The following is a 20,062-nucleotide window of genomic DNA, read 5'->3' on the forward strand; positions in this document are numbered from 1 at the left end:
CATGAGGTCATTGCTCCTTTCCATCCATGATAAACGATGAATGAGAAGTCGTTTAAAACAAAGTAGTATACTCATCCTCTCAATGGATACTAATCGCTCCTGATTCTTTCTCTGTTTTTCTGTCTGTTAGGGGAGGAGTAAGTCCAGCGGCCTTTGCTTCAGCGATGGAAAGAGTCGCATTGACTACATCCTGGTTTACAGGAAGACCAGCTCGCAGTCAGAGAAGAGGGAGATATTTGAGCGGAACATCCGTGCGGAGGGCCTACAGATGGAAAAGGAGGTAAAGGAAGAACATTTACACTATGTTGACATGGGTTAAGCTAAATCCTCATGTCTCACACACACACACACATGCTAAACAAACAAGGGATGTGGGGTATTGGAGGACCAATCTGCATTCCTGTCTACTTTTTTTCTTGTGAAGTGCCATTCAGCAGACACAGAGCAATACTGGCATTTATTTGAAATCGTGTTTCTCGTCCCCTGAAGAATGTAAGTACTATATCCACTCATCTTTTCAAACATTTTTAGTCCGCACCAACTCTGAGCTGAAAGACACTAAAATGCATTGCAAAGCTCCACAGAGTTGGTTGAAAATTCTCAGTGGGTTCATCACTACAAGCAACACCTTTCACACCACGCATAATCATTTGATCCTTTGTTCATATAAAAAATATTGATTGTAGCCACTTTAAAATTCATAATTTGAACTGGCACAAGCCTCAGGTACAGTGGCATGTACTGTATGAAAGCATATTTATATCGGACAAGCTTGAACCAATTGATGTGACATATTTACTTCATTAATAACTCAAATAAAAATGATTAATTTAACGTTTAATTAGCTGGTGGGGATTAAGTGTCTTGCTCAAGGGCTCATCAGCGGGGCGGAATATATAATGAGGGGGCTCCACCTGAAGAGTGACCTTTCTAATCACATCAGGCCTCCATCTCTGCGCTGACGAAAAATATTTTTTGCTCTCGCTGCCCAGTAAAGCTTTTATTTTTATTTTTTTCTCTTTCTGGCCAAATTGCCGAGCAAAAACAGCCACTTGTTCGGAAAAAAAACGGATGACCGCAAATAAAAACACAAAGCCTGGAAGGTTCACGTCGGACAGAGAATTGGCTTTGATGTGATTAACTCTGGCAAACCTGCGTCTGCATTCATAGAGGGCAACATGAGCAACATCAATACCAATTTGTGTGAAGGAGCGATTTAATGCTCAGTCCTATAAAGCATGTAATCTCAATGGTCAGACCGCTGAATTTTAAAACGCTCCCAGCATTTTGTGCCCGGTCGTACAAGGTCTGACAGCAGAGTGCTGCTGTGGCGCTCGTTGGCCAACCGCCACTCGCAAAGATACAAATGTGCTGATGGCAATTTTCTCCTTGAGAGACTTGAATTTGAACAAGTGGAACATGTGGCTGTTGTGATCTGTGTGTGTGTGTGTGTATCAACTTCTGGAGTACCTGCCGATGCAGTAGCATCAAGGTCATCATTATCTCGAACATGCAGGGGAAAACAACGGTCCTTGTCTCCCTCAACAGCCGGCTTGTGTCTTGCGTGTAATTGTTTTTGTCATATTTGAGATAAGATCCTGATTCATGTACCGAGATTCTATTTTGTGGTCCTCTCTGTTTCAGCTATTTTACCTTCTTGTGTTTGGTTTCTTCCCAGGCCTCTTTGACAAACAGTGACGTGATTTTTCTGAAGCTTCATGCACCATGGGACGTCCTCTGTCGCTACGCAGAGCTCATGAACATTCGCATGCCCTTCAGGTGAGACAACAACCACTCATAGAATTGTCTTATAATGGAAGAAGAAAAAAAACTTAAAGGTGCCCTGCGGAGTTTTTTTTGTAAACAAATAAAAGTTATGTTAACCCTCACAATGGCTCACCTAAGGTCTAAAATCATGTCAAATACATTTCCTTCCTCATAGGATATTCACAAAGCTGACTATTTTTGAATGTTTTGAAAAATGAAGTGTTTACATCCAAGTTTGCTAACTTGTTTGCCTCTTTTTCATTGCTTGTCTTGGTGCATTGCTGCGCTTCTTTGCGTGTTACCGCCACCAGCTGTCAATCAGCGGACTAGCATGAAACCAGCGGCAGACATGTGTATCTGTCACCTGTGTGCTTTTGCACAATACAAACAAAACAAGGGGCCCATTCATAGACATCATTGCTCCATGGCGCTACTAGTGGTCCAAGAACTCTACTGGCTACCTTTAATGTTTGATACTGTTAGTCATTTTTGTATATGTATTATTACCAGCAGTAGTAGTAGTGGTAAAAACATAGTACAATTTATACTTGAAGAATGGTTAGAAGCAGTAATAGTAACGGTAGTATTGGTAGTAGTAGTAGTGAAAGTACCATTTATTTGTAGTATTGTCCTCCTCATTACTGAACTGCATTATCTTCTAAGTTAATCATTCCCCACGTCCTGCATATTCCAGGAGGAAAATCCTTTTCATGCACCGACGGCAGAAGTTCATGAGCAGGTGAGTGTTCAGTCAAAGGAAGCAGCACGAGATCGGCTGACGATGGCAGAAAGCTTTAACGGACAACTTCGCTTGCAGGATGGAGAAGCGCATCAACAAGTTTCGCGGCTGGCTGCCCCGCAAGCCCATGAAGTTTGACAACGACGCTCTGCCCGACCTGGAGGAGAACGAGAGCTTTACTGCCCCCTTCAGTCGATCAAGGATACACCAGTGAGTTTTTTTTATGAAACAGCTCTTTAGAAACTCATCCCAGAGAAATGCTTGAACTTTATCCAACAGTGGTGCCTGCAACATTTTTCTTCTTCTTCCGCTTTTGTACTTTTTTGCCACTTGATATTTTCTCTGTTGCTGTTCGCATACAAATTGACACTCTACACACACACACACACACGTGAAGTATCATTCACAGCAGACAGATTTGTAATAACTGGTGTATTTCTCTGCAGTTTCATCATCCACAACAAAGACACTTTTTTCAGCAACGCTACCAGAAGTCGCATCGCTCACCACATCCTCCAGCGGGTCAAATATGAGGAGGGTAAAAATAAGATGGGTGAGTTTCCTGTTGGGCATTATGACAAATCCCAGAACTGTTTGAAATGTTAGGAAAATGGAAGTGATTTGAATCATTTCTATTTCCCCCTACATCTCAAGTTTTTGCTACTTTGGTTTCTGATGTTCCCTGAAAATGTATCTTTTTATCTTTTGGTTCAATAATAATTTTGTTAAAATTTATCCCAATGCAACCCATGTAGCCTAATCCTGAACCACTTTGTTGATCCAATGCCTCACTTTAGTGACAAGCCAACATTACAGAGAGGGAGTTACATTCTTCAAAGTTTACAAAGGAAACAGCGTATAGCCGTTTCATCCATGATTTTTACCTTTGTGTAGTGCTCAATTCAAAATGGTTCCTCACAATAATAATGATTGTTGATGAACGTTCAGATCAGACTTCTGCTTCTCTTCACGCTTCTCTGTTTTTGATTCCAGGGCTTAATCGTCTTTTGAGCAATAGTTCATATGAGGCAGCGTTCCCTCTTCACGAGGTAATTTGGCTGATCTCCATAAAATCATTCATTAATTACATTTTTGTCACTTTTTAAGTCATTACTTCACTCTGTGTCTTGTGTGCGGTCCTGGATCCCATGTACTGATATCACGGAATATACATACATGCACATAGATCACGTATCTGCGTGTCCGTGAACGTGTGTGTGTGTGTGTGTGTGTGTCTGGACTTTAACAGGGGAGCTACCACAGCAAAAACTCTATCAGAACGCACGGAGCAGAGAACCACCGGCACCTGCTGTACGAATGTTGGGCCTGGTGGGGGGTTTGGTACAAGTACCAACCGCTGGACCTCATCAGGTAACTTTAAAGGGGTTTAAAGGTCACATTCAACATTTAAAACATCATCACAGGTAGTAGTAGTAGTACATAATCTCCCATATATAGGTTGAATCTGCTTTTTTACCACAATCCGTATATTTTTATATGGATATTTGTTGTAAGTATTATGAAAGACACCCTGGAACTGGTTCCTCTTGTGCTCTGCTGTTGCAGGAGGTATTTTGGGGAGAAGATCGGTCTGTACTTCGCCTGGCTCGGCTGGTACACAGGGATGCTGTTTCCTGCAGCTCTGGTCGGCCTCTTGGTGTTCCTGTATGGCCTCTTCACTCTGGAGCACTGCCAGGTCAGGTAAACACACCTCCTCTCTTTTCTGATAAGATTAAGTGTCCCCAGAGTTGAATTGCATTTATAAAAATCTTTTTTTAAAGTTTCTACGGTAGAACTTGGTCTATGCTGCAGATCAGATAGACTATTTATTAAGTGGAGAAGTCAGGTAACTTTACTTCATGGAAAACTAATTTGGTATTACAGATAAGGCAACGGAGTGTGAAATTGTCCCTTGTTATCTATTGTATTGGACGCCTGTTAAATGAAATAAAGGAAATTAAACGTATTCAGGATTCTCCGGTTGAAGTAAATGCTTAAGATGTAAATGCAAATGTACTCAGTCATCTCTTTAAAAGAATGTGCAGTGCCGCAAAATAAAAGTGTGAACTAATTGTTTTTTTCTCAGACGAACAACATAACTTTTACAACTGAGATAAAAAACTTAAGAGAAATACGCACACACACACACGCACGCAGCGCTGTGCTTTGCCTGCATCTTTTCGAGAAAGCTCAACGTTGCATCAGTTTAGGGTTTCCACTGTGTTGCACTAATGTTGCTAGACATTGCGATACCAACTTAACCAGAGTTTGATAGGCTCCATGTTGTTCTCCAGTAAAGAAATCTGCCAGGCTACTGACATCATCATGTGCCCCATCTGTGACCAGTACTGCCCCTACCTGAGACTGTCAGACAGCTGCATCTACGCCAAGGTACTGTCACCACAGCAACGGGACGAAATACTCCCAACTGATGTTTGCACTTTGTAATTGTACTCGTGGAAGAGGTGTGATGAGCCAGCTAAGTTTATCAGTATGTAACTTTTAGCCGAAATGATTCAGCAAATGAAGCACTGTACTGGGCTACTGTACAAACATGGTGGTGCAACGTGGCGGACTCCGTCAAGAAGACCCGCTCATTCACATGAACAGAGGAGGAACTCTGGATCAATGCATTTTACAACTTTTATGACATAATCATTTAATTAACTCCAATTTTCAGCGTTTGTACGGGAAAGTTGATTTACCTAAAAAAAAGAAATGATACGCTGATTTACAGATGTCTCTTTCCCGATGTAAGTCTATGGGAAGAGAGTATTTTTGGGCCACATGGCGTTACGTGACGGACCCGAAAGTTTGGCAACTTTGTCAAATTCGCTTCGAAGCCCGGCGCTCTTCTCGGGGGCTTGATGTGTTGTAGTTATGAAGGGATTATCCTAAGCTAACCAAAACACAACAATACTTAGTTTCAGGTTATGCACTAAAAAACATTATTATGAATATCCATTCTGGCTAATAGATCACCCTAACTTTTACACACTGGACTTTGAACATCAGCAACATCCTCTTCCTATCTTCTTCTCAGGTCACCCATCTCTTTGACAATGGAGCAACTGTTTTCTTCGCTGTATTCATGGCTGTTTGGGGTAAGTCCAACAGTTCACATTTCTGTCCGAGCTTTTTTCCTCCCACAAAAACCCTAAAGATGTACTAATACCACATTTGTTGCCACTTTTGGGCAGTGCAATAAGCAGAAAACATTGACATTCTATAATCATTAGAAAGTTCACATGGCGTAACATGTTGCCTAGTTATGCACCCAGCAAACACATGCCAACCATATCATTCATTGAGAGTTGTATTTCTATCCACCTGGTGACTGTAAATCCAATATTCACTCTCCTTGTTGCTCAGTTTCAGTCTTCGCTGCTGAGGGAAATCTGGCTGTAACTATGTTCACCAGCTAGTCCTTCATTCTGTCTGCTGCTCGGTGCTGGGCAGGGAGCTTAATATAGTGGCTTTATCACTGAAAACAGTCATTTGACCCATTGTTCACATAAAAATATTGATTAGTGCAGCTTTAACTTTTTTATTATTGAAAAAAATATATCACAGGTCTCTAAAAAGTTGTATCACTACATTTTAAAAGTGACACACATTATTGCATTGCATGTAGATTGTACATTATTTTAAAAGGATGGATTCCCGGTATTCATTGTGAAGGCTTTTGGTAAACGCCAAGAGGATCAGGAAGCTGTCAGTGCTGAACAAGGTCCCAGGGTATGTGAGGTGCAAACAGAGAGTTTGTGATGGGCTCATATTCCTCAACCGCTGCAGACAGGGCAGGTGATGAAGCAGCATCACCACATGGCTGATAGCTGGGCTGTTTATAAATGTCGAGGTGGAAGCATGACGGGGCTGAGGGATAGAAAAGAAAGGAACAAAAAATCACTCCGCTGAAGAAAAAGATATTCAAAAGGAAATTCTTCGAAAATAGATTTCAACTATTGATATAGTTGAAGGCGTTTAGCCTTTCAAAAACAACATTTTCACTGTGGTCCAAAACGGTTTGCTCTCCAGCTTGTCGCACACAAAGGGAGGTACGCACCTGTATAGAAGGTCCAGTGTAGCAGGAATCTAACAGCACCATGAGTTTAATTTATATAACCACAATAACAGCACAAAAAATAGGGTGATTACATCATAAAAATACAACATTCAAAGCTTCATTCGAAAACGTCAAGAGACGCTTGAATGTTACAAGAAATGTCATTCCGTACGGCCCGAACGCCGTCTAAATATCATTTCATCTGAATGATATGGGTTCAAAATATGCTACAAAAGCAGACCCAGAAGCATGAAATAGTAGTTGCCGTTGCAATAAACTTTCGCAGAAGAATTTTAAGTATAAAAAAGGTTTCTATTAAATACTGGCAATGAGTTAAAACAACTCACAACACTTTCAAAGTTTGTTTTTAAATGATCAACATTAAAATATTGTTGATTTGTAAAATCCGAATACCCAGCCTAAAATACCCCTTGATTCCAAAACAAGAAGAAGAACAAGCAGCAAATGACAGTAAACGCTCACCAATGAGTTTGTTAACAGTCTCTGGGTGTTTGAGGGCCTCTTGTACTCTGTTGTCGAATCTCCAACATCTCAGCATGAAGAACAGAGCTAAACACAGCTGCAGGGCAAAGGTCAACACGCCCAGCACGATTATGATGTTGTTAACTGTTGAGGGTAAAGAGGAAGAAGGAGTAGAAGATTTAAAGTGTTTTTATAGCTCAATGCAGAGGCGTGCCAGGACATTTCCCTTTTAACTAAAGGTGTGTGCAGTCATTGTTCTATAAAAGTACTTTGTGCTTTTTAAACTTCACGAGCAATTGAATCCCAGTGCCGTCAGACGCCTTTTAACATGTACAGGAGTTTAAATGCACTGGAGCCAAAAGATTCAAATAAAAAGTGACCATAGACAGTAAGTGCTGTGGCTCTCCCATTACAGTATACTCATAAAAGCAGTGCGGGCCCTGTTGCATTAGTGCGTGTTAATAATTCAGACAATGTTCTCATCGCAGTGGAAACCCTATCGGCTTCACAAGTATAAATGTTTGATGGCGAATTGCAGATATAGCCGGACTAATGCTCAGTCTAAGCAAAGAGAAGAAAAAAACGTAAAGCAAAACATTATAAAAGTTTGTTTCTAAATGTGAAGGCATTACCAAAAATTTAAAAAAGCATTTCATTGACTTTCATTGGAGATGTTACAGTACCAGCTGGAGATAGGTGTGGTGTTGACTCCCAGTGGGTGACCTCTGGTTGAGTCAGGTTTTGGTTCTGGAGAAATGCCATCAGTCAGATCGTTCACTGCTCCAGCAGCGTCCCTGTGCAGCAGAGGCATTTGCTTGTATTTACTTTACAACCTGACAGTTAATGTCGCAGACTGTATAAGCAAAGGCCAACCTTTTCACTGTGATGAAATACAAAATTGCGAAGAGCAAAATCCCTTTACTTAAGATCTCTAGTCTTGACAGTCTGCTTCTCTGTGTGTAAAGAGACTTGATTAGGATATTGTGTGAATCTAAATGACAGGAATTATGTGTGAGGGGGGGGGAGAAAAATGATTCAGGGAATTAAAAGATTTTATTTTTTAAGTTAATCACGTCAGCATGATCTAAAATTAGTTTCATGGAGTTAAAAGGCCAAATGTTGACTTATCTGATTCTCCCTCTTATCTTGTCCACAGACTCACTCCTCTACTGTCACCTCTGAGCGCTGTGCAAACGTACAGATTAAAAGTCATGCAGCCTGTTGAAATGCAAGGTTGAAAGGATCTACACTTGAAATAGTGTTCAATAGCGTCATAATATGTTTAATTCATTGTAAAAGACTGTAGAAAAGAGCTGGAGGAACATTTTATTTAGGGTATAAAAAAAGAATACAGCACCATACAATGTAGAGTAAAATATATACAAGACATTACACACAGGTCACACAAACTAATAATCTAACTAAAAACATAGCTAAATGATATGAAACTTTTGTACAGGGAACTCTATGAAGAGGAATGTGGAAGAGAGCTGCACGGACACGCCAGAGCCCAGTCTGGAAACAATTGAAAGTATTTATTGTGCGCTAATGTACTGACCTTACAAAAACTGCCTCTTGGAAGCTGCTGCTGCTGCTGCTGCTGCTGCTGCTGCTGTCCAAGTGAATATCATTTTGGGGCTTGACTGCAGCAGAGAATCCGCTCAAATCCCTTCATTAAGGCTCCTCAGAAGTGGGCTCCCCTGCTGGCTCCACACGGGGGAAGCGGTGCCCTTCCTCAGACAGCTGCGCCCACCCGTTCAAAACACGCTGCTCTGCTTTTCAACAGGGTCGTGGACGCGATAGAGAGAAATAAACTACGAGCTTTGTTTTGCTTCAGTGTTCAGTGGAGAGGCATGGTGTGTTTGTCTGCAATAAGTAAGCTATGCAGAGGACTTTGTTCAGCCATATCTAGCCTCCATGCCAGAACCTTGTGACTCTGCCTAAAAGACACCACCAACTTCCGAAATAAAAAGATCTCCAGGAGACGAACTCAACACCTTCTATGGACATTGTGTTGTGGAAGATTTCTATGTTAATCGGGAGAAGAGAGTTTTTGTTCACAAATCAATAATAGAGTCTTAAGAAGATTCAAAGTTGTCTTTTTCTCTTGCAAGAGGGAAGAAAACACAACAGCTACGTATTCAGTAGACTGTGTGAATGCTTCAAAATATGTATCACGCGAGCCCCTTTATCTATACAGTAACAAGTCATTTCTCAAAAGTGCAGCACCCACGAGGGCTCGTCTGCTGCATCCAGCTGACTTTTCACAGCTTCGATACATTCAAGGTGACATGAGGTGTTTCAACCAGCAGTTCTGATTACTGCTTAGTCTGCACTTTCTTTACTCCATGTAAGGAACAAGTTGTTCTTGCCCCTACTTTTCCAGTAGCCATTTTCCTTAATATATGACGTACGTTTTCGTGTTCACATCAAGGACACAAAGTTCAAATGCATATTTTTACCATTACAACTGTAAGCCTCGACACAACTGTTCCTTACAAAGAATGTTTAGAAGCACTCACCCATTTATTTTTTGTTGATTTGAGAGTTGTTTTTTTTGGTGGAACTCACCCAGCTTCACAAAAATTACTTTGAATTTCCAGATTATTTTTACTTGCAGCATCAAGGCGTAGGTATGCAGAAATAATGCATAACAATGCGAAGGTAAATGGTGCTTTTGATATGTAGATGACATATTTTGCATATTTGATCAGTACTGTTGACACGAATGGTCACATGCACACACCTGACGCCTCTTCTGGATCGTGGTTATATCTGGACCCTGGTCTTGCCTCCTGCCGTGGTCCTGCCTGACACACACTGCTACTATCATTATTATTTGTAGTCGCATTGGTTGCTATTGCCGATACCATTACTGCTTTTGTTCTCATTCTTATTCTACTATATCCACTGCTGCTGTTATTAGTCGTCATTTTTTCCATCATTATTGTGCCTAATACTTTAATTATATGAATAATACATGTCATATGCATTGAATGTGTTGTAACTCTGTTATGTTGTTCATTCTGTACACATGACATCTGTTACACTTCTGAGGCAAATTTGTGATTTTGGGCTATACATTAAATTAAATTAAATTAAGTTAAATTTTCGTCATGTGTTTCAGCAACAGTCTTCCTGGAGTTTTGGAAGAGGCGCAGGGCTGTCCTCGCATACGACTGGGACCTCATCGACTGGGAGGAAGAGGAGGTGAAGCACTTCCTTGTATTTCTGCATCTGTGGTGAATCTGATTACAGATTAAGTGAGATGTGGTGAGAGGACATCTAATAAAAAGTGAAAAGCAAAGTTGCTGCCCTTATTTTTCATTCAGAGTTTTATCTTCGTAGTTTAATTTAGCTAACCCGTTTCTCTTTTGGCTTTTCCCAAAGAGGTTTCATACCACGGAGACAATATTTCTTACCCTGGAGAAATGCTTACCTGCTCATGCCTTTTTCCAGTATATGCTAGTTTAGGTGGGACTGAGAGCCAATGGAGTCTGTCTCAAATCAATCCATGACTCCCTGGAAATGTACCTCTACAAAGCCGTCATGCTGCAATTTGGGTTTTGTCAGAACTTTTAGTGGGTTTATAATGTGCCTGCCTGTCCTGTGGATCAACCTCCAACCCTCTTCTGTCAATCAAACTCAAACTGGTTAAACGCGTTCTTTGAAAGGCTGCTGTTCGTGGGCGTGAAAGTGACTCAGTCTGCTTTGTACAGAAAATAATAATGCTTAATTTTACTCACGCATGTCTTGGTCCTTTTGTCTTTCAGGATGAGCTACGCCCCCAGTTTGAGGCCAAATACTCCAAGAAGGAGAGGACGAACCCCATATCTGGAAAGGCTGAACCTCACCAGGCTTTCAGCGACAAATACAGTCGCCTCATCATCTCAGCGTCCGGGATCTTCTTCATGGTGAGTGTCTGGGGTAAACGCAGGTCAAGTAGCAGGCGTGCCGCTCTCATCCCTGTATGTATCCTGTCTTAGAGGACTATGTATGTCAATGGAAAGTCTTGTCCCCTGCATTTCACTGTGTGTCGCTATGATGTCGCAGATTCTGGTGGTGATTGCCGCCGTGTTTGGCATCGTCATATACCGCGTCATCACCGTCAGCACCTTCGCTGCCTTCGACTGGGCCCTCATCAGGAACAACTCTCAGGTGGCGACCACCGGAACGGCAGTGTGCATCAACTTCTGCATGATCATGCTCCTCAACGTGGTGAGTGTGAAGTGGTACATAATAAGAGCGGTGGTGATCATGACGTCATCACAACCCAGACACAAGAATAGTGTTTCTTTGTTGTTAAGTTTACGATCTATTTAACTCCCTCCCTCAGTAATGGGTGACACCATTGTGTTTTCTTCTAGCTCTATGAGAAGGTTGCTCTTCTCCTCACTAATTTAGGTAAGTTGTCTGCACCAGCAGATCGAATGTTCTTGAACCTGAAGGGGCGATGCAGACTTATTAATTACTACAGTACATTAGTGTTGGCTCCGTACTGAACATACAGTGTTTTTATCAGTTTATCAGTTTCTCTTCGTGCCACCACAGAACAGCCAAGGACAGAGTCAGAGTGGGAGAACAGCTTTACCCTCAAGATGTTCCTTTTTCAGTTCGTCAACCTCAACAGTTCAACTTTCTACATCGCCTTCTTCTTGGGAAGGTGAGAAAAGTCCTGCAGGACTCGAAAAACATACAGTTTAAACCAGTGCAAACGGTTGCGGTGTGTAATACTCGTGAGCGGGATTTCACTGCTCTGGAAAGTCATGTGCTTATGAAAACGTTTATTCCCTGACAAAACGTACATACTATGTCTTCGGATGAAACAGAAACGGAGACGTGTGTGTCATCTGAGTAACGAGACCCCCAAGTAAACCCCCACCAAGAGGTTTACGGCTTTGAGCATTATTCTAATAGACAATAAGAGCTGATCAGGGATATGTTTGGCCCAAAGTCTTTTCTACTGTTATATCTATTTTTGTGACGCTGTATCTCCATTTTTCAACAGGGCTTTTGGTTTTATCAGTATAACATGATTAAAACTGATAAAAGGTCAATATGTTTGATACCAAACACATCTCATTGGCCACTGCAAAGTTGCCTGATATTAACACTGCCACCTGACATAAGAAAGTTATTGTTTTGTTTTTTCCTGGGTTGACAGATTTACAGGCCGGCCCGGTGCTTATCTACGCCTCATCAATCGCTGGAAACTGGAAGAAGTGAGTAATTACCTTGCTTTCCCATACGGGAATAACAGCAAAGCTGTATGGATCTAAGTATTTCCAAAATGGACATCAAGCTATTATTGTATGCCCAACCACCGGGCGTTTAACCTCCCTCAGCAGTAAGCGTTGCTGCCAGCAGTACTTATGGGAACATGCAGGGAAATAACACTCACTGAGGCAGTCTTTGGGGACAAAAGGCCTGAGTTGGCGCTTTTATGTGCTGAGCTAATGTGTTCCCAGTAGGTCCCATGGCTGCTGAAATGGAAATGGACAAATTATCTTTATTGTGACATGTACAGTACAAGTGTCGGCCGTCTGTGGCTGCTTGCAGAGATTGGTGGCTTTTATGAACAATTGCAAAGCTGATAAATGTTGCAGGGGATAATCTTAAAGTTGTTCTCCAACAAAACATTTTGCTCATAAATGTATATGGGTGTCGCAGACCTGTGCTGTGTGATTTGCTTGCTTTTGTAATGTACCTCTGTGCTGTACAGCACGAGGCTTTTAAATAATGCTGGAAGGAAGAAATTACAACAACACATGAAGTAAAAACAACAGTTTTTGCAAGTATCCCTAATCAGGATTGTAAAACAACTCCATTTGAAACTGGACTACAAGATACACTTTGAAATCCATGGAATAAGGAAAGATGGTAACAATAACCAATATATTACCAGCACAATGAGTTTTGAACAAACTAATTCTAAGAAGGTTCTATGAGTATGTAGTTTACTCACACCAGAAAAAACAACATCATTACATTTACTTAAATAAGCCTACTAAATAATTAGATTTTTTAGTGTTTTGTTGATGGACACTATTCTCCCACAATGCAATGCACCAAAGGAAATGGAGAAGCTGCTAACAGCTGCAAAATGTTGAAACAAATACCGTGCGTGTCCCATACAATTCCATATGACATGTTAATTGTATACAGTTTGAACTCAAGACAAATCTTTACAGCAGGGGTATTCAATTCACATTATGAAAGAGGCAGAGTACCGCATTGTTACCATTATGGGTACCGGCAAGCATGGACACCTAGACAATCCTATCCGTCAAATGCTACACAGGGTAGGTCTTGCCAAGAAATGCAACGCTGACAGGACATCTCAAACTGCTAACAAGGTCAGCTGTGATTTGCTCTTCCATTTCCTCTGTGCAATGCACTGTGGGAGAATAAGGCGTAGCAACAGCACACTCAAAAGTATTTTTAGAACGCATACTCACTTTTTGAGTATACCTAATTTCGTCACTTTTCTAGTGTTGCATACTGCATGCAAATCTGAGTCAGAGTGAGCTGTGCTTACAAAACCTGACACAGGAATGACGAGTCTTTCTACAGCAATGCAGAGTGCCATTGTACGCTATTGCTACAGTTTGATTTGACCCTCTCTCTCTCTCTCTCTCTCTCTCTCTCCTTGTTGCTGTAGTGCCACCCCAGTGGCTGTCTCATTGACCTCTGTATGCAGATGGGGATCATCATGGTGCTAAAACAGACCTGGAACAATTTCATGGAGCTCGGCTACCCGTGAGTGTTTTTTCTCACCTTCAAATGTCAGACATACCAAAAACGTTTCTGACCAAACAACCAACAATGAACAATGAAATCAACAAGTTCAGTGTTAAAGTTACTGTGAGGAACTTTAACTGGTTATAAGAGACCTAGGCTGTATTGCTGGGCCCACTGGAGGGAAGGAAGACTTGGGGGAACCTAAAACCAGGTCTGGGTGGGGGAGTCTGTCAGACCCTGTTGCAGTAAAGTGAGAGGTTTTCTAAAAGGACTTTGGTGCTCGGAAACGCTACCGCTTTTGTCCACAGGGACCGCCAAAATCAACACAAGATTAAAGTTGTAGCTTTGTAGTAGCTTTAAGGTAAATATCCTCAGTCAGATGTTGTGCATGTTGACTATTTTCCTGACTGCAGAGTTATAGCAGATTAAATGAAATCTTGTCTCAGTTCTGAATCAATCATCTCTTGTTGTTTGTTCTGTTGTTGTTTGGCTAGGCTGATCCAGAACTGGTGGACACGGCGGAGGCTGCGGAGAGAGCACGGACAGAAAGCCAAGGCCAGCTTCCCCCAGTGGGAGAGGGATTACAACCTGCAGCCAATGAATGCCTATGGACTCTTTGATGAATACTTAGAAATGAGTATGTTGCACCCGAAGTGCCATGTGTACATTTTCTATTGAGGTTTAGCACAGATAGTAAAACCCTTAGCCATGTTAGCCCCACAACATTAGATATCAGGTATAAGGTTATCCTAATTGCACTCTACGGCTTAATCCTCTATAATACAATTTTTTTAAACAATAAAACCTTTTCATTTGGAGCTGTAGCTGCTGCAGTGCATGTTATGCAACTGTGACACTGCTATGCTATGGATTCAATTTGGGCTGGGAGCTTTACCACATGCTCGCATCTTTATTGTTGCTCTCCACTGTTGCAGTTGTGATATAAAACAACCAAAGCTGCACTAATCAACACTTTTACATTAACAAAAAAATGTGTAATAGGAAAGGGGTCGTTTGTAGTGATGAAACCTCCGAGAGTCATCACTCAACTGTGCAGTTTCCTTGAACATTTTAGCGCCTTTCAGCTTATTGTTTTGGTTTTTGTAGCTCACAAATTTATTTTGGTTCACTCTCACTGCTGAGTTACTTTTAGATGTAGCAGGCAGCTGTTTTCAGCAAAAGGGTCTCACAAACCCTCTTTACACCGCCGGTTCAAAACCAAACAACTGCTAGCAAACAAAGCTAGCAACTAGCTTGTTGGCTTAGTAGAGCTTTTAGCAGCCATCAGAGCCAGATATAGAGATTTCAGGTGTCTTAAAAAAGCCTGTTGCAAACAAATGGCTAAATGACAACAAAACGTCATCACGCCGAACACTAGTCTACACTGAACACTTAGTTTAGCGCTGGTGGCGTGAAGTCATGTGGTCTGGTGTAGTTTGTTTATCGCCTAATGTTAGCTTTTTACTTCATGACAATTGTATTTACCCTTCAAAAATCATAAAAGGGGTTTTCACTCAAGATTATCTTGAGGATCCAAAACTGGATGTATTTTAATACTTTGATTTCTGCAACAATCCAGAATCCAATGGAAAAAGCTGTTGTAGTTTTGTCGAGGTAACCAGCGTGATGCTAACTTCCAGGCTGGCCTACAAAAATATGTCATCCCTGCCTATTTCTCTCAGGAGTTGAATGAGAGAAAACGGCTATAATGAAAGTGAATATTGGATTTATTTTCATCAGGTAGCCAGACAGAATGTATCTTTCACATCTGCTGTACGTACGCAATTATTTGCTAACATGTTACCCATGATGAACCTCTGCAGGAACTATGGGACCTGAAGGCTTGTGGTTTTTGTGTTTGTTCCAGTTCTACAGTTTGGCTTCACCACCATCTTTGTAGCCGCTTTCCCTCTGGCCCCTCTCTTAGCGCTGCTGAACAACGTCATCGAGATTCGTTTAGACGCCTACAAGTTCGTCACACAGTGGCGGCGACCTCTGCCCTCACAAGCCAAAGACATAGGTGAATGTTGTATTCATTTTGTTAGGCACAAGAAATCTTTGAAGCTTTAAAGTTTTCCATTTTCAGTTTTTTGGATAATACAGTATATTGCATGTCTAACTGTATGCGTCTGTGGCAGGGATCTGGTACGGCATTCTGGAGGGCATCGGCATCTTGTCTGTCATCACCAACGCCTTTGTCATTGCTGTTACCTCAGACTTTATCCCTCGCCTTGTTTACGCCTACAAGTACGGACCTTGTGCTGGTCAGGGTCGAGCAGGGGAGGGGTGAGTGATGATATAACAGTTCATTTGTTTTAGTGTAGTTAAGGTCCCTGTTAGGGCCTTTGTTTCTTTTACTTTATTAACTTAGTGTAGCAGTGTTTTAGGGCTGTACCGAATAGTTTCGAAGCCTCATTTGTAATTCGTTGGGGGGGGGGGGGGTTCTGCACAGTTTGTTCCCGTTTTAGAAACTATAAGTGTCGGATAAAATGGTTGCTCATATGTTCCTCAGGTGTATGATCGGTTACGTCAACGCCAGTCTCTCAGTGTTTAGGGTGTCTGACTTTGAGACGAGATCAGAGCCTATGACTAATGGCTCCGAGCTGTTTGGAGAAGCTGTTAAGCATTGTAGGTAAGCCGTGTGTATGTGTTTGTGTGTGTGTGTCAGCTTTCAGTGCTCATCAAGCTTAAGATGTTACAAATATACTGTAAACTGTCATTTCAGTGCCTGTTACACTAAAAAAAGAAACTCGACGGAAGCGTATTCATTTTAACAGGATTTGGCAGCAAGCATTTGCGCAACGCCAGGAAAGTGTGTGTGGGTGTGTTCATCCATCACTTCATTAATGATATCTATTAACCAACACGCAGGCTCTTTTTGAGCTCTGCATAAAATATTAATCGCAAAATAAATAGTTCAAACAGGAGTTTAGATGTAACCCAGAAACCAGCTTCAGCAAGATTACACCAAGTCGCAAAGGGAAATTAAAGTCAAAGTTTTCCCATTACACAAAAGACAAACCTCATGCTGAAAACAGATGTTGTACACAAGTTATTGTGAAGCTTGATAGGACATTTATCTTTCCTTGTATGTGTACAGATGTTGCATCCTGAGCTGAACTTGTTTCTTCGGTTTTGTCGGATCAATGAATCACTGACACGAGTTATCATTAGCGCTACGCTGTGATGACCTTTGAACTCATCTGTTTGACCCACCAGGTATCGGGACTACAGGGAGCCTCCAGACACTGCTGAGCCCTACTCATACACTCTACAGTTCTGGCACGTCCTGGCAGCCCGGCTAGCATTCATCATCGTTTTTGAGGTAAGTGTTTTGAATCTGTGACATATGGCACCAGACAGCTGGCTGGAAATGGATTCTTTCATATCCGTTTCACCTATGTCTTTCTACTCACGAGTGCCCATATACATCTAGCTGTAATTTGCTCACAGCAAATGAAGAAGTCTTGTGGTTTTAAAGTGACTTTATTTTCTCTTTCTACATCTGACAGAAGTATTATATATATATACAGTGTTTTGAGGAATTACTGTCGTAAAAAAAATAACTTTCGGCTCAGAATATCAACTTTTAAAACCAGATTAACTCAAATTGTCTCTCTTAGAAAGTTGTTTCAAAAATGTCTACGATTTATCTTAGTCTTTAATTACCTGGACTGATTTCCTAAAGGAATATTAGAGTTACACCAGGCTTAAAGCTTAGTCTATGTGCTGACAGATTTAACTTTAAAGTCATGCTCCCTGACAGATTATTCAGATTAAATCAGTGAATAGCACTTGGCACCACTAGCAAGACCCATCCAAATTTCAAAATAAATCACTTTGATGAAATCCATTCCGCGAGACCAGGGAGTTTGGTCGTCTTATTTCACCATGTCGCTTTAAGGTTTTGGATATTTTGTTTGTGAACATTTATGCCTCCCGTGTTTTGTCTGTTTTCACTCCCGAACTGCTCCCAGCTTTTTTATCAGCAGCCTCAGTCCAGCGCCATGTGCACACACTGCCACTAACAAGCACTCACAGAGGTGCTTCTAATTAGTCTTGTTCAGTTTACGCTCCACAAAGTCACAAAGTAGTAAGATATGTTACAAAAAGCCACTTAAAAAAAACATTAAAACTGCACCAAATGACATTAGTATACAAACAATGTTTGAAATGACCATGTGTAAAGTGGGTTATTAAATTCCCTGTGTTGGTTTGTTCCCACCTTATCACTTTAGCATTTGGCTTGTTTTTTATTGTGGAGGTAAGGCGCTGGCATTTGTGATAACGTTCTCTGCTTTTGCAGCACATGGTCTTTGCCATCAAGACCCTGATCGCGTACCTGATCCCCGACCTCCCCAAGGACCTGCGGGACAGAATGCGCAGAGAGAAATACCTGATCCAGGAGATGATGTATGAGGCCGAGTTAGAGAGACTGCAGAGGGAGAAAAACGAGAAGAAGAAATACAGGGCCCATCACAAGGAATGGCCCTGAAATGCACCAAATGGTACGGCCGGAGAGCCAGAAACTGTTTGTACACGAGATAATTGAGCTCTGTCTACGACTGGTGTGGGGTTCACTTTGTGGCAGCGGGCCCTGAAGGCCATCGGGGTTTGGTTTAGCGTCAGCAGCTCTGCCCTGCTCACTATTGGATTTGGGGAAGCTGGATCCAGAAACCCCAGATAGTGTTATTTTAACATCAAAAGAAGTTTCTCTTGCAGCATTAAATTGTTTAAAATATAAAAAATGTAAGCTATGCAGCCAATATTTTAAGATTAAATTAAGGATTTTTTCATCATAAAACATATCAAAGCTACTGAATCCATGCTAGAAAAGTTAAAAGCAATTTAAGATACATTTTAAGAGGCCAAAATCAAGTTGGAACAAAGGGAAGGAAAGGAAGCGTGCTCAAAGGAAAATTCATGTATATTTTTGCCTTTCAGACCTAAGATGTGTAGAAATAGAAATCAAAACATTTGAAGTATAACGCTGTATGTTTCCCACTGTTAACAGGCCTTACCATATCGTCTCTCTGATTCCCAGGTTATCGGCTGGTGTTCGGTTTTTCCACTGCACAGTAGAGGAAGGAGAGGAGCGCTGGGTTTCCTGCATGATACTGGAGCCTCATATCTTCCTCCTGCCGTGTCAGACCAGCGCCCCCTAGCGGACAGTTGATGAACTGCCCCACCCAGTGACCACAGGGCCCATGTGTCCGCATTCAGTACGGACGTCCTCTCGAACAGTTTGGCAGTGGGTTTTGCTACCTTTTCTTTTTTTTTCTCCAGATTCTACCGCTTTGGACTCTCAACAGCGTATGTCTTCAGACCCTGAATGTAGATTTCAAGCAAGACTACACTTTTACAGATGTCTCGTTTTGGACGAGAGAAATGACTCTACTGGGCTTACTGAATGACCAACCCTGTTTACATGTCTCCTTCTTTGAGGGGTTCACGTATTGATTTATTGTAAATAAAGATATTTAAATGAATGTCAGGCCATCTGCTCCGCTTTAGTGTGATGCAATAAAAAAACTAGAGGATGCAATTTCTGAAGAAATGGCGGTGGGTTTGCTGGCAGCTGAAAATCCGACTGATGGACAGTTGAACTGCATTGCTTCGTGTAGCCTGTAGCCTGTAGCAGGTAGCTGAACTGCATCGCTTGATAAATAGCAGGCAGCTAAACTGCACTGCTGGCGTAACTTTGTATGAAGGAGCAGCTGAAAGCGAATGTTATAAAGTTATAAAATATAATGTGAGCAATGAAGTGTCTTTTTTTGGAATAAGTGTAAACCATCAGTTGAGGTCTAAACCCTATAAACACTAGCAGGAAAACGTGAACAACATTTTTATTTTTAAAAAGTTCTTTTAGCGCTCAGGAAGACCGTCGTAAGCTCATGTAACCCTTTTTAGGGCTTTTGTTTTGAAAATCTCTCAGCCTACATGAGGGTCCCCTTGTAAACTCCTGTTTCCATCTGAAGACTTTTATTTTGAAAGTCCTGCATATTCCAGAGCCTCCTGGAGAAACTTACCGGTTCTCACTAAACATAATATATTTAATTTATGTCCTTGTGACATGTGGTCACACCTCGTCTCACAACAGTTAAGAATCCACCAAGGAGCCTTTCACAGAGGTCAGAGGTCTAATTAGCAAATCTGGATCAGCTGTGAGTCCCCACCTGCAATTAAAGATTGCCATGGGGATGGCACCTGCCGAGTGACTCCTGGGTTCATCTCATGAGAGCCGCCTCTCAAACCCTGGCTTATTA

General features: G+C 41.6%; 1 protein-coding gene across 1 annotated transcript in view; it reads left to right on the forward strand.

Annotated features, from left to right (window-relative positions):
• The window catches only part of LOC142931929 (anoctamin-4-like), a 34,595-nt gene extending 15,067 nt beyond the window's left edge, over positions 1–19,528 (forward strand). The window contains exons 6-29 of the mRNA XM_076076082.1: positions 131–280; positions 1,679–1,779; positions 2,462–2,506; positions 2,585–2,716; positions 2,953–3,059; positions 3,500–3,555; positions 3,756–3,877; positions 4,073–4,207; positions 4,801–4,897; positions 5,550–5,610; positions 10,183–10,265; positions 10,829–10,969; positions 11,109–11,273; positions 11,423–11,459; positions 11,607–11,718; positions 12,220–12,277; positions 13,717–13,814; positions 14,291–14,433; positions 15,664–15,816; positions 15,935–16,082; positions 16,309–16,428; positions 17,016–17,121; positions 18,103–18,304; positions 18,841–19,528. Coding sequence (XP_075932197.1) covers positions 131–280; positions 1,679–1,779; positions 2,462–2,506; positions 2,585–2,716; positions 2,953–3,059; positions 3,500–3,555; positions 3,756–3,877; positions 4,073–4,207; positions 4,801–4,897; positions 5,550–5,610; positions 10,183–10,265; positions 10,829–10,969; positions 11,109–11,273; positions 11,423–11,459; positions 11,607–11,718; positions 12,220–12,277; positions 13,717–13,814; positions 14,291–14,433; positions 15,664–15,816; positions 15,935–16,082; positions 16,309–16,428; positions 17,016–17,121; positions 18,103–18,291 — 2,559 coding nt within the window. The 3' untranslated portion in view covers positions 18,292–18,304; positions 18,841–19,528. The remainder of the gene's footprint in view (positions 1–130; positions 281–1,678; positions 1,780–2,461; positions 2,507–2,584; positions 2,717–2,952; positions 3,060–3,499; positions 3,556–3,755; positions 3,878–4,072; positions 4,208–4,800; positions 4,898–5,549; positions 5,611–10,182; positions 10,266–10,828; positions 10,970–11,108; positions 11,274–11,422; positions 11,460–11,606; positions 11,719–12,219; positions 12,278–13,716; positions 13,815–14,290; positions 14,434–15,663; positions 15,817–15,934; positions 16,083–16,308; positions 16,429–17,015; positions 17,122–18,102; positions 18,305–18,840) is intronic.
• Positions 19,529–20,062: the final 534 nt, after the last annotated feature.

This window comes from Anarhichas minor, unplaced genomic scaffold, assembly GCF_050575085.1.
Source record: "Anarhichas minor isolate MPS153535 unplaced genomic scaffold, ASM5057508v1 ptg000055l, whole genome shotgun sequence".
NCBI lineage: Eukaryota > Metazoa > Chordata > Actinopteri > Perciformes > Anarhichadidae > Anarhichas > Anarhichas minor.